Source organism: Episyrphus balteatus, chromosome 4, assembly GCF_945859705.1.
Source record: "Episyrphus balteatus chromosome 4, idEpiBalt1.1, whole genome shotgun sequence".
In the NCBI taxonomy this organism is placed as follows: Eukaryota; Metazoa; Arthropoda; class Insecta; order Diptera; family Syrphidae; genus Episyrphus; species Episyrphus balteatus.
Window position 1 is genome coordinate 27,999,705 of NC_079137.1, and position 15,116 is coordinate 28,014,820.

Sequence of the window (15,116 nt, forward strand, 5' to 3'; positions counted from 1 at the left end):
TGGATTTAAAAAAAAATGTACCGTTTTCTGTCGACTGAAATGACGTTTTTAAAAATTCCGAATGATCAAAATGTCGACTCTAAAAAAGTAAATACATACATAGTTGAAATTATATAATCATTGAAATGTTGGCAAATTGAATAATGTCACATACATGCAGTGCCGCTAAATAAAAAAAAAATTGTTGTATGTGCCATAGTAGAATGAAAATTTTTCAGCTGGTCCGGATGGTATTGGTGAAAAAATATTAAAAACCTTATTATTGCAAACACATATAGTTTTATTTTAACTTTCCATTTCATCAAAGATAAAAATGTATGTACATCCTTTTTCATGGGAGGTGATAAGAAATTATTTAAGAAATTACAAATATTAAAAGCCATATTTTCAAAAAACTAATAAACTCTGTAACTTCTTATATGAATTTAAATTATTTTATTTGTGTTATTTTTCTGTGCCCCATACTCTCAAAATAACGCCCAGAAAAAAATATCTACAGATAGTTAATTATTATATTATTATACTTGTCGACTTGGAAGTAGTGGCCAAATAAAAAAAAAATTTCATGTGTGCAATACACACGTGGTTGAAGTGAAACCTTAAAAATTATTTTAAAAAAATCGAAAAAATATAACTTTTTTTTATTCCATCACTTTTTTTATATGACAACTTACAATAAATTTTATACCATCTGAAAGCTTATTGTTTCAGCTCAATATATTTATATCGACCATGTCTATACAACATTTACAAAAAGAGTTAGAATTTTTTTAACCCAATTAGTTTTCATAATAAAGCAAAACAATCAATTTCTTTTCTCTTCTAACGCCAGACAACCTATAATAAATTTTATATCATTATTATTTCACCTTTTATATGACGTTTCAATCATATTTCTACCATGCCTACAAAAAAAAGAAGAATTTTTTAGCCAACCATGTCGAAATTTCAAAGTGAGATTACGGTACTTCCTCTACTGCTAGCTGATCATCGGCAACAAATCTTCACAGGTGTTTTGAGGTATTTTTCAAGCTTTTCAATTAAACATTATATAACTTGTAGAGCACGTACCGTTATGTGTTATGTGCTCTAGATCAAAAGATATAAAGTGTTTAGAAAAAGAACATCTTTTCACCGTTATCTCAGAATTTTGGATATGAAATTAATTGAATTATAATTTATTTAATTACCTATCTACTGTATAAATTTCATTTATCTATCTATTGAAACAAAAAAGTTATAATCAATTGATTTTTCGTGTCGCTTTTTCGTTTCATCTTGTTTCAAATCACTACGATACTAAAGAAGTTTTCTCTTCAAAAAAAAGATTGGTTTTGACGAAAAAACGACTAAGGACTACATGTTTCATTGCAATAATATCCACTAGCCCAAAAAATTAAGGGAACAAAAAAAATTGTGATTTTTTAGTGAATTTCGATAGGCTGTATTTCAGTAAAAAATGATAGCATCATGAAAAAACAAAAAGTATGTGAAAGCTAGATTCTTCTTGTTTTAGGTTTTAATAACAAAATGTTTTATTTCTAACGGTAAAATAGCTTAATCGTGGAACTGTTCAAAAACCAAAATGTTCAAACTTTTTGTTTTGTTTTTAATTTTCTAATAAAAAAGTGGGAAATTTTTTTCTAATGAAATAATTATTATTTTTAGAAAGGTTATTTATTTGGCTTCAAGATTCTTTTTTCTTCAAACTTTTACGATTTTTTTTAGACTGCAATATCAACCCAAAACCCATACTTTTGACTTTGACTATCAATATCTTAACAACGAATCACCTTGTAGAAAATTCAATGATACATTTATAAATTTCATTCAATTTTACAGAGAAATTAAGCTTACTTTGTTAAAAATATATTTTCTTACATTTGAGATCAATTTAGAAATGTGGTGCTTTTTTTATAACTATGGGCGATAAGATTAAACTGAGGCTTTATTATTGAAGCTTAATATACTTGAAATTAATATTCAAAGCTTAAGACTTATTTATCAAGTGGTTTTTCTGTTGTGAGGGTTTGAACTTTTGAGATGAAATAAAACACCATATTTTAGCAGCTGTAAATGACTTACTGCTAATCACTTTTTTATGAGAAAAATCAAATTCTTTTTAGTTTATTTGAACATTTTTAATAAATATCGTTTGAATTTTAGATAAACCAGTTTTATAGAAAACTGTTTTTTTTATGTTAAAAAAAAAAACAATTGAAAATTAATGAAGCTAGATTGTTCGATAGTAAGGATCTAAATGAGATTTTGCTCCTAAACCATTTAAAGGGTGCATTGAAATTTTTATATGTTATATTCGTTTTGAAAGGAAATATAAAATATTATCTAATTTATTTGCGGTATTTCAATGAGACTGTGTAAATATCCACACTTATAATTTAATTATAATTGTACGCCTAAATGTAATTATAATTGTTAATTTATATAATTAGAACTGTTACCACAATATATCAGTAATTCTTTTAACAGTTATTAAAAAATAACTTTACAGGCTATCACCATGCATTACAAGTTTAAAAATAATGGGGCATATTCATAGTCGTTTTTAGATTCGAGGATATCTTATCTTAGACTGGGGTTTATCCAATGTTATTTGTATAAGACAAACTCCAGTCTTTCTTAGAAGCAGCTTAGACAGTGTCTAATTATTGCAAAAAGTAGATATTTATAAATTTATTATTCCAAGTTGAACATTAGCTGCACTGAAAACAAAATTTCCTGAAAATGAAAACAGTTTTTCATAAAAAAGTTGGTGATTTCAGCATTTTTTGCATTGAAAATTAAATTTCTATGCACAGTGCATTTTTTTATTGACTTTATCAGTTTGAACTTAAAACTGAAATTGATATAAGCGAAATTCCGCTTGAGGCATTATTTTTCTGAAACATGGCAGCGAAATTTCTTCCAAGTCAATGATGTGACATATTACGCTATAGATGAAACAAAATCAAAAAGGTGTAAAGGCGTTCAATGTAGTCCGAAATTCCGACAGAAATAGAAAACGTATTCTTTTCCCTGAACCTCGTCCCAATTTTGTTTGTTTTTCTATCAAAATTGTATTATCTTTCTTTTAGAAGAACATCACCCGTCAAAGACTTTAATCACCCTATATCTGAGACTCGTGCGCTGAGTTTCTTGCAATACAAAAAACAAAAAAGCTTTTTTGGTGATGAGTGGCAGCTGTCTATTTAATAAATAATATTTTATACACGCACAACACATCCACTAAAACTGAAACACCAATTTTTCTCTTGCCTAAATGATTAATGTCACAACCAAAGTGACGATGAGACAAAAAGATATCACCGAAAAATATTGTCATTCATAGAATTTTTTGTTGGAATTTTAGTTCCATTTCTAAAAATAAAAAAAATAATAATATTTCAAGTCCTCCTCAACGCTAACATAAATCATTTTACATAATATTTATGTTTACACAACCAATTTATTCTGTATATAGGTTGCTCTCCCCATTCAAAGCCTACATTTGCTTATGAATAAAATAAAAACTAAAAAAAACGTGAGTTCTTATGTAGGATTGTCAGTGTTTTATTTTAATTTATTAAAATTTCCTTTTGTGAATTTTTATTTTTAATCCATGAACATATTTAATAAATTTTCAATTGATATTACAATTCTAAGCCCAAACCTTTAGTCAAATATTTTTGTTGTTTTTTTTTTAATTATTTATTAAAATAAAAAATAAAAATAGAATACATATAAATAAAATGCTAATGAATATCAATAACTTTAAAACAAGGAAGACCACTAAACGAATTATTTTTTTTTACTTCATACATAAACATTTTTTTATATTTTAATAAATAAAATATTCAAGTGCTTAAAAATGTGTGTTTTAAAACATTTCACTAATTCCAATAAAAAAAAAATAAATAAAAAATATATTTAAACAGAAAAATATAGATACCTCTTAATTAAGAGTGAAAAACTCGATTGTGTATTTATTTAAGTATACGTAGAACCATACCATGAATTTATTCGTATACCAAGTGGATAGTAAATAAAAAAAAAATACCTACACACACAAAACTCGAATAAAATACTCACTCGTGCACTCACGCTAAAAATATCTATAACCTTAAAATAGGATAAAACAAGAAATAAAAAAAAATAACCCCAACAATGTGCGAATAAATAAATATGCCTGATGCCTCTCTACAGCCTAAAACACAAAAACATATAAATAAGCCGATAAAAGCGGTCTCAACTGAAATGAGCAATTAATTGAATTTACAACGCAAAATGACCAAATAAATAAAAATTACATTCGTAATTAATTTAAAATGTCCTTTTGCGCAGTTTGCTGCACCCAAATTTGTTTTTTCAAAAAATTATTTAGTTTGATAATATATCCAATAAGGCTCATTAAAACTGATTAGCAATATTTAAAGAGAGAGAATGGCGTTGTGTCAACCATTTTTCTCCTGTTAGTTTTGAGCCACACTAACAGAACCCTACCCTGGTCTCCTATTTATCAAGCCCTGGCATGCACTGATTTTAATGCAATTAAAATGAATATATGGCATTACCTACTATCCTGCTATATCCTGTACCTATTATAATAAAAACAAACAGAAGCAACACTTTTATATAAATTACCCAGGAGCGGATAACAAAAGGTGCCGTTTTTGATGGATTTCATCCAAATCAGTTCGCGAACAAGCCGCTACAGGACGAATATATAAAGAGCACGAACAAGTTCGCCGAGAATGTTTGTCGCTTTAAGGTCTTTTTAATACCTGCCGACCAGTATTACCACTAGAAACCTCATAAACACCTGCTGATCGTTTGTGCCAATACTAGCATCTATAGTCTATAGATCAGAATTGCCGAGAAACTTTAAAAAAATCAATTTTGGATTATCAAAAAAATTTTTCAAAACATTTTTTTTTTTAAATGGATTAATAAATTTACCTACTTGAAATGGTGGAAAAATATTTTCTTTAAAACGACAATTTTTTTAGAATAAATTTCGAAGTTTTGTATATATATTTTTTTAAGAATTTTCAAAAAAACAAAAATTCTTGTTACATAAGAAATCAAATGACATACTTCATTTAGACCCAATTTATTCACTCTCGATTATATTTAAAGTCTCCATTAAAAATTAGAAAACTGTCAAATCGCATTCAAAATTTAAAATTTCCCTTTTTGTGAATAAAATGGGCCTTAGAGATTAAAATTATTAAAAAAGGCGTTTTTGTAATTTTTAAATAAACTTTTAAGAGAATCCAAAACATTAAAAAATTTTGTTAGCAAGGAATTAAAAATAAACAAGATTAAGTCAACCAGTGAAACTATTAAAATTTAAAATTATTTCATCCTTCTAGGAAAACGCCTGACACGCTCCTGTAAATATCCATACTGACAGAGTCAAATTAGTTCTTTTTTATATACATACCTACATAAATCTACAAAAACTCTACTGCTATTATTTTCTAGGACACACCATACACTTTCTCTACCTCCAACAAAAAAGTTTAACATGTAGCTGAAAGTTCAATGGGTGTCCCAACACCACCCACTAATGAGAAAGCGTTTATTTTTGTTTGTGATTCCCTCGGGATGGTCGAATAAAATATGATCAGAAACGGTTTTTTTTATGAAAACAAAAAAAAGTACTTAAATTTGTTGCTTGTGTAAATAATTAATTCGTAATGAATACAAACATTATTGCTATTGTAATGATATGAAAAACGAGGGTAAGTTATCTAAAAAAAACAACAAAAAGTTGGGGGTTATGAGAATTATATTATATTGAATAGAATAGACACTCTTCAAACTATCACTAATTGGTACCGATACGAGTAAAATATTTTTCCAATTTTGTTCGATTATATTTGTGTTGCAGAATTATTTTATTTAAAGTCGAGTGCTTTTCTATTCTGTGAAACCATTTTCCGGACACAATGATTGATCCAAAACCCATATTTGAAAAGTTTTATCTGTTTTTTTTTCGTCTTAAGCGTTTGAAATTTTAAAGGGGCCGTACGTAACTTTTGTTAGATTAAAATCGGTTAACGCAATAGTTTAGGATCTATATGAATAAATTAACTGTTAAATTTTATGTAGCCATTATTGATGAAAAATTTTTTTGTTTTGAATAAAAAAAAAGTCATACTTTTGTATGACCGGGTATGAGGAGTACCCCTAATATTCTTTTGTTCTTAAATTTTTTCCTAGTGAAGACTGCAGACTTTTAAAAGTATAAAAAAAAAAACAATATAATCTCTGCTCAATACTTTTTTCTTTTTTAAACGTACCTAGATACGTATGTGTCAGTGATAAAATAATAAAAATATATGTATAAAGTTTTTACATAGGTATACTAACAGCTCCCATAGTATAATTGACAAAGAAATGGTTCAAAAAATTTTCATTTTATCAAAAAGTTAAGGAACATAAGTTTTTTCGTTTATGTGTTAAGATTTTATTTTTTTCATTTTAACAAATGTTTTTAGATTATTGCTCTTTCCCTTATACGAAGGGTAATAGACAACCTCTCCATCTTCATCCCATTTGATTAATTCCTTTGGTTCTTAATAAAATTCGTTCTAAAAGAATTTTAAATGAATTTGAGCTAAACAAAAAAAAAAAAAAACAATGCAATTTGATTTCTTTTTAAAGATCGTTAACTACTAACAATGAAGGTACATAATTTAATTATATTTTTTAAACCTACGAAATAATTAAATAAGTTGGTTTGTCATTTAGTAGTAATTATTACATTCAACATTTGAAATTGAATTTTGATTTATATTGAAACTATACAAATGCTTTCCTTATAAAAACAAAATTCTTTAAAATTAAAACAAGCTGTTTGGGGGAGATCACCTGGCTTCAAAATTGACTATTGAATTTTTCATCAAATTCCTTTCACCCATTTTAAGAAAATTAAACTTTTCCAAAACTGGTTTATATGAGTTAGCTACCTACCGCTATTTTTCTACCTGACTTTTTTCGCATTATCTATTAATCCAATAGCAGATTGTTGATTTCTCAACTCGTTTATGAAAAATTATTGTTTGAAATTTAAGTACATTCATACGTTTAGAAAATTTAAGTTTTCCAGTGTTGAAACAAGCTTGTACCAATTTTTTTTTCAAATTTTTCGTCTTATTAGGTAGGCACTTACCAGTCTTTTCATCTTTAAATTTTCATTCCGAAAAAAATGTAAAAGTTTAACCTTGATATAGTATCCAAGTCGTTTCAAAAACATTAAATTTGTATATAATAATTATGGTTATACAATATCCAATAGTGTCACGAAAAGCGTTTTATATTTCTAAACAAAAAATTAAATTCCTTAAAGAAACCACCTTCGTTTCTTACTAAAAATAAAAAAAAACTCAATTTAACTTATTCTACACGTAATCTCCTCAAACGTGTGTATCCAACATACACATTACTTCAAAAGCGACCAGTTTTATCCTCCCCTTCGTCTTGACCTCCAATTTATCCTTGTCAAATGATACATTCCAATTTGCAATGACAAAACCGCAAATCTTCTTCAAATAATTGCAATATGTCGTCCTTGCAGATCTTATACATAGACAAACAAAAACCTGAAAATGCAATTTCTTCAAATCGAACAAAGAACCAGTGTATAGAAAAAAACTCATACTCAAACGGAACAAAAAAAAAAAAACTGTTTTGCTAGCGATATCCTTGCAAGACATTTTGTAATCCTATTTCTCAATTGTCCAATGCATTTATGTGTTTTGTGTATATTTTTGGGGTGGAGTGGAATTGTCCTTTACTCCTTCTCTGTCAATGTTTTTTTTTCTGTTTTTTGTCTTTTGACAAAAAAAGGACTTCACTACTGATTTCTGATTCCTTACATAATATTCCTTATTTTAATTTTTTTTTTCTTCTGCTTTGTTGTTGATCCAAACAACATGAAGCAATCCTTCTTAAGAACCACATAAGGATACATAAACTAAGGATATCTCTATTATGTTGTTGAACTCCCCCTTGCCACCCCAAACCAACCCTCAAACTAACTGTACACAATTCCTTTCGTCCTTGTGCCCGAATACAAAACATTCATAGAAAGAAAAATAACTGAAAACTTTGAGTGGAAAAAAAGGATTTCCACTCTTATGTTTGTGGCATCATCGTCTTCTTCGCTAGCAAAACGAATGCGATTTGTACGTGCTTATCTTAGATTTTCCTATACCAAAGCAAAAGAATAGGGACCGGGAAAGGAAATCAGGACTACTTCTTGTCCTTTTTTTCTCTAGATCGGCTTGAATTCTCCATTTTCCGTTATTTTTTTTATTTTTATTTTTATTTTTTTTTTTGCTGGCTGGAAATTGTGCAAATAAGAATGAAGGATTTTCTAATGCTCATTTATATGAGAAGTGTATTAATGTTCATTTGATCCTTTTTCTCTCACCCAACCCGACCCCACGCTCTCCTTCGTTCAAAGGAAATATTATTACTGTAGAGTATAATAAAAACTAGTATCAGGGATTTGAAGGAGTTTTTCCCCAGATTTGTGCTCTTCATGGTCATCCATTTGGATGAATAACTACTTGGGAGTTGGACAACTGCGATAAGAAGTTCAACATATCCTAAAATGGAAGTCTTTTAAGTGCCTTCCTTTTGGTTTTGTATTATTTTTTTTTTTTTTTTTGTCAAATTCATTAATATTTGGGCGTTTGCTGCCGGAAGTTCAAGCGGGTGGGTTTTGTTTGTTTTGCAGTACCTTCCGAATATTAAGTTTCTATATTTTATCATACTCGATACCAGTGAGTTTGATATTAGTTGTTTTTTTTTTCACATTATTATTTAAGTGTGATGTCCTTTTGTTGTGTTTTAAGTTTTTTTCTTGTGAGAGGGAGATGGGTGTGGAAAAAAACTTTAAGAAATTGGATATTTTGTCACAAAAAATCGATTAGTTTGATTGAAGGGGTGCGCTAACTTGTTGATTCAAGGTGATGTTGAGTCATACTGGTTGATTTGATGTTAGATTTAGTTAAGGAGTGACTATAAGAATATTTGGTAAGAGAATCATAGCTTAAGCGATGAAAAATAATAACGTATTCTTATAAAGCAGTAAAATAGAAGAATTTTTTTTTACTGTGGGTGGAGAAGTGTCTATCTTTTCACGTTTAGATGAACGGACTTTAATGAAATAATCATTTTTATCAAAAAAACAAAACCGACTTCCATGGATCAAAACTGGTTATGGTTTTTCTAATAGTTTCTATGGCCAGAACTTAACGAATTGAAATGGGACCACACACTAGCTTTCCAATACAAAATTGGTTCACTCAGTTCAAAGTTATGATGTAACAAACATACAAAAAAATACAGACGAATTGAATACCTCCTCCTTTTTGGAATTCGGTAAAAAATTACTGAACATTTTAACAGGTTTCTTCCCTATACAATATATAATAATCTCACTCGATGCCCTGAAAAACGTTGGGACCCCTGGTCAACGCCACGGCTACCCTAATGGTACACTCAGAGAAAAAAAAACATTGTTGTCAACTTAACAATCCATTCTTGAATAATCGTTAAGAGTTCAATTCTTCCAACAAAAATATTTAGTTGTTACAAGCTTAAAAAGCTTTTGGTATTAAAAGAAATAAATTGTTGAAATTGTCAAACTAAGAACAAGATGTTGGTAATTTTTTAACCCAAATAATTGTTTTACTGGGGGGAAATGTAAAACTGTTGAAGTACAATGTTTTTATCTGAGTGTATTTGCACCCCCTTGGTGATCAGAATTAATTTATGATCTTAAAGAGTATTTTGTATTCAAGTTTGTTAAAAAACAAAATGAAAAAAAAAAAAAATAGCCATAAATGGAGTAGGAAACTGATATAAATTTTCAACTGAAATCATAAGGCCTTAATTTTGAATCTTTTAAATATTTGGAAGAAGTTTTTATGACAACATGAAAATACTTTTATGTATTATACTCTTATACTGGAACTAACATGTAGGTACCTGTCATATAACCAAAATGGAAAAGCGATAGAAAAGAAATAGTACCGACTTAGCTGAATTTAAACAAGAAAAATGTTTGGATTTTTAAAAGTAGATAATTTAAAAACCAATTTTTGAAAACAAGTTGATTATTGATTTTGAAATTTCGTTTTTAAGTGTTTTTTACTTGCGATATATACTATTACTTTTGTATATCGTCGACACAAAGCCAAAACTGCGTATATGACATATTTTCACTTTACTGCGCCATTTAACCTGAAATCGGCCCCGCTATTCACTGCGTCGACCCCAATCCTCCATCTGTTGCCCAGCAGCCAAAACTTTGCATGAGTTTCAAAAAATACAATATTGCAGATTGGTGGTTTTGGCTTTGTGCCCAAAATATGAAGTTATGTAATCGTAAAACAAAATGAGATAACAATCAGACATGACATTACGATAATAGAGATTTAAAAAAAGTGGGTCCCGGGTGGCTAAAGCCTTAACCGATGGATCGATTAACATCAAACTTGGTATTTAGCGTTTTTTGGCGACTTTCCAAAAGGAGTTTATTAACAGTAACTGATATATAATTTTTTTTACTGTTTTTTTTTCCCAAGCTATTTATTAAACGAATTTTCCTTAAACAAAAGCATTAATATAATTTAAATATATATCAAAAATAAAGTTTTAAAAAAAAATATTTATTTACAAAATAAAAAAATAGGCCATTGAATTTTTTTTTACATTTTGATTTAAGGTGTTCATTTATAATTGGTACAAAATGGCATACCAATTTTATTTATAGTTTTTTTTTAAATTTTTTTTTTTTAGTTTTAAAAAACGGTTATAAAGATTTTGAAGATATTTTTTTTTTAATGCATCTTAATAAAAGAATTAAAATTGGCAACTTGTTTTTGATTCAATTTTTGATTTGATTTAGATACCTACATCCTACATATTTTTTGTATTTTTTTTTAATTCTAAACCTCAAAAAGTTTAAAGATTTTAGGTAGGTATAGGTAGGTAATTGTATTTACTAAAACTGTTTTTTTTTTTATTTTTCTAAAAATTCTTTTCTATTCATTTGGTGATCGGAATCATTAACCCTCTGTACGCACACCTCTTTTTTGTGATGTGATAGGCACACGGGTGCGAATTTGGTCTATACTTTTTCATGTCGCTAGAACTTTTTCGGTCACAATATTTTATAGCGAATCAAGTATGAAATTGATGTACAATATTCCGAGGAATTCGAATATTGTATTCACAATTCCGAAAAAAAATATTTTTACCCTTATAAAGAGACTTTTTTGTGACCACTTTTTGGAAAAATCGTAATTTTTTTATTTTTGTCCTGCCAAATTCGCACCCGTGTGCCGACAGAGGGTTAAATAAATCTGCTAGAATCTCAGAAACTAGAACCGGCTAATTCATATTAAGTAAAATTGAAATAGAGACCTTTAAACATATCAATTAAGCTTTTTTTAAAGGGACAAGCAGGCTTTTGAAATGGTTGAAATGTACATATTTTAAAATATACCTACTTTCTAAACATTTTTCAGTGTTCATCTACCTATACCCTAATTAAATAATATTCATCATGTTCATACTTATGCATATGTAGCAAGTATTTATGTATGTTGAAGTGCTAACGTAAAATGTATTCATTAAAAATACTCCTTTAAGGTTAAGTGGTTCTATTTAATCCAGTTTTACCTCAAAACAAACACACAACTGCCAGTAGAAGCTCTTTATAAAAATAAATATTTAAAATTATTGATTTCACGGACCAGCCTACAAATTATTTTTAAAAGAATAATATACGTATTAAAAGCACATACCTCCCTCGATCTCTTATGTACATAATATCTTACTTTGATATGAGATACTTAAAACTTAAAAGTATCCATATACATAGATACCCTTTAAAATAAATAATTATTTTAAATTTGATTAATTCATTCCACGATTTCGAGAAGCACAATCACTCCAATTGTTTCTCCAAGCTTACATTATACTCAACAAATATTGTACCTGCAATATAAACTTTATAATGTTCAATTAAACTTCTTAAGTCTTCCCAAATTGGAGTCTTGCAATTATCAGTAAAACGTCTAAAAACCCTGACAATAGCATTTCAAAACCCTCTGAAAGGCGACAAATGGTATCTGAAAAGGACCCCTTCCCTTTCAATTCAAATGACAATCGAAACACAAACCTCCTTTGCTACGAAATATCGATCAATCTTTCCATATCTTGTCTTTTGTATCTGGGAATTTAATGCATACCTAAAGTTTTAGTCCATTGTGCTGATGGTCTCCAATCGGGATAGTGCTTCGGGAATAAATCCCTCGTCCAATAAGTTTGCAGGACAACTTTATACACAGCCAACCGGTCCAGAGTACACCCACTGGTCGATGATGGTGAAGTTGCAGTGGCGGAAATTCTATCGGCATTGTTGTTGTTGTTGCTGTTATTATCCTTGAAGTAGAAATTCTTTCGGTTTTGATTTAGCAGCAATTGATTGTAGGCTAAATTTGTAGAATAATTCACAATCGTATTGTCGACTTCATTATTTGGGTTGGCAACGGTATACGCGTATAAGGACGATGGAACTGTTGCTACGGCTGCATTTGCAGTAGCAACGACAACAGCAAAGAAAATCAAAATACCGAAAAGACGGAACGAAACGGCACTAGGCATCAAGAGCAAAACTGATTGCTCTTTCATTTTGTTACAATTTTCTTTATTTTTCTATCTCACTATCAATTCAATCACTTTGGATTTTCTACATTTATCTTATTTTTTTTTTATTTTTTATTTTATAAAACACTTCAATCGAATAATCGGAATTCACCACCGACAAGGGGGTGTATAGTAAAAATCACCAAAAGCGGATTTTCCTTCACACAAAGTGCACAAGAGTATCATCAAAAAAAAAAATATATAAAAGACACCTCGAGAACTGTTTCCACTCAATTTTTGGCTAAGCAACTTAAAGCATCCGTTTCCGTTACAGAGTCGAAGTGAACTGAATTTTTCCAAATACCGTTGTGTTGATTTTCTTCACAAATATGTAGTTCAAAGCGAAAATACCCAGAGAAAGTGGAGAAATACAATGTTTTCTTCGAAAATGGGGAAAAAATACACACTTTCAGTGAGTTCTCTCTTATTGTGGGGATAACCCTCGCTCTCGTGTGTTAAGTTGTTGTTTTATTCTACTTAAATGGTAGTTGTGTTGGTGTATGGATGGTGTCTGTATAGCTTGTGCAGTTTGTAAAAGGGACACATTCTGTGGACAACGATATTGCGAATGCTGTGATATAGCTACCCCTGCTTTTGGATGGTTTGTAAAATGGCATTAAAGCGTATACGCAATGTGGGCGATGTGGCTGAAGGTGTTTATTACCTGTTGTTATTATTGATATACTTGGACCTTTAGATTGGGGTTGAATTGAATCAATTGTTAAGGGCAAAATGTGTAGGTATAAGCATACATGAACCTACCCTTAACCAACATTTTTGGGACTGATTAGGTGTGTTTATGGTTTTTTTTGTTCCTGCGAAAGCAATTAAAAAAGGTCGATCGATTTCAATATTTTTTTAAGTTCTTAAATGGGGTAAATGTAATTGATAATAGGGTGCGGACAAAAACTAAATGTACACAAAATAGCTCCAATTTTTTAATGGTTGATAAATAATATAGGTTTTACACCGCGAGAAAAAAAAAACAACAGAGATTGTTACAATCAAATTTGATTAGTATTATTGGTTAGAGCTGTCATAAGCATAGAGCGAACGAAATATTCTTAGTTGGATATAGGTAATCATATCGAATATACAGGGTGTCCCACAGTCACCGCCCCAAATGAAAACCATGGATTCCTGAGGTCATTTTAAGTCGAAAAACTTAAGAGGTAATTTTCTCGTTTTCGTCCCGTTTTCGAGTTACCACGGTTTTTATGATTTTTGCTCTCTTGTCCTATTAACTGGACTATTAACTGGCCTTATCTTTGCCAAACTACGTTTGATTTGAAAGATTTTTTTTGCAACCAATCAAGAATTTATTGCAGTTTAAGTTTGTGTCAAAACTTTTTTTTCTGCGGACAACCGTTTCTCCACAATTTTGCATCAAACACAACTTTCTTCGTTTTTGAAGTTGTTTTTTACACTTTCATATCATTTAAGTCAAAAAAACACGTTAATGAGTACTAATTTTTGTGCTTTTAATTAAACCCCTTTTTATTTTCATAAAAAAAATAGGTTTTATTTCATAAAAAAGGCTACTGAAAGTAGTTAAAAAAAATAAACAAACTGAGTGAATTAAAAAAAAAATAATTTTTCAATACAAAATTAATTTAAATGAATTAAAACTTTTTCTGAGCTTCATCTATTTGTTTTTTTCTTAACCACAATTGCTCAGAAAAAGTTTTTAATTCATTTAAATTAATTTTTTATTTAAAAATCATTTTTTTTTTCATTCACTCAGTATGTTTGTTTTTTTTTTTTTTAATTACTTTTAGTAGCCTTTTTTAATAAATAAAACTTTTTTTTTTTATGAAAATAAACTGGGCTTTAATTAAAAGCACACAAAATTTACACTCATTAACGTGTTTTTTTGACTTAAATGATATGAAAGTGTAAAAAACAACTTAAAAAACGAAGAAAATTGTGTTTGATGCAAAATTGTGGAGAAACGGTAGTCCGCAGAAAAAAAAAGTTTTGACACAAACTTAAACTGCAATAAATTCTTGATTGGTTGCAAAAAAAATCTTTCAAATCAAACGTAGTTTGGCAAAGATAAGGCCAGTTAAAGGTTAAAGTTTAATCAAGAGTTTTTGAATGAATGGTCCTCAGCTCAGAATTTTGGAAAAAAAATGTTATTACAAAATTTTAATTGACTGCTTTTTCAAACTTTTTCGTAGTAAAATATGGAATTTTTTTATAATTTTTGGCCATAAATATATTTTTGCATTGAAATAATTGATTTTCTCAAAGACTTTGGCAAATAAGATCTTTAAACTTTTGCAATTTAACCTTCAATAATAAGGGCTATTGAATGAAGAAAAAAGAACTTTAATGTTGAACTTTAAAAAAAATAAGTTATTTTTTTTCAATTTTTTTCATAA

At 28.9% G+C, this 15,116-nt stretch overlaps 1 protein-coding gene across 1 annotated transcript in view; it reads right to left on the bottom strand.

Annotated features, from left to right (window-relative positions):
* LOC129917667 (spondin-1) overlaps positions 1–13,002 on the bottom strand; it is a 115,857-nt gene extending 102,855 nt beyond the window's left edge. Inside the window, exon 1 of the mRNA XM_055997707.1 lies at positions 12,276–13,002. Coding sequence (XP_055853682.1) covers positions 12,276–12,717 — 442 coding nt within the window. The 5' untranslated portion in view covers positions 12,718–13,002. The remainder of the gene's footprint in view (positions 1–12,275) is intronic.
* Positions 13,003–15,116: the final 2,114 nt, after the last annotated feature.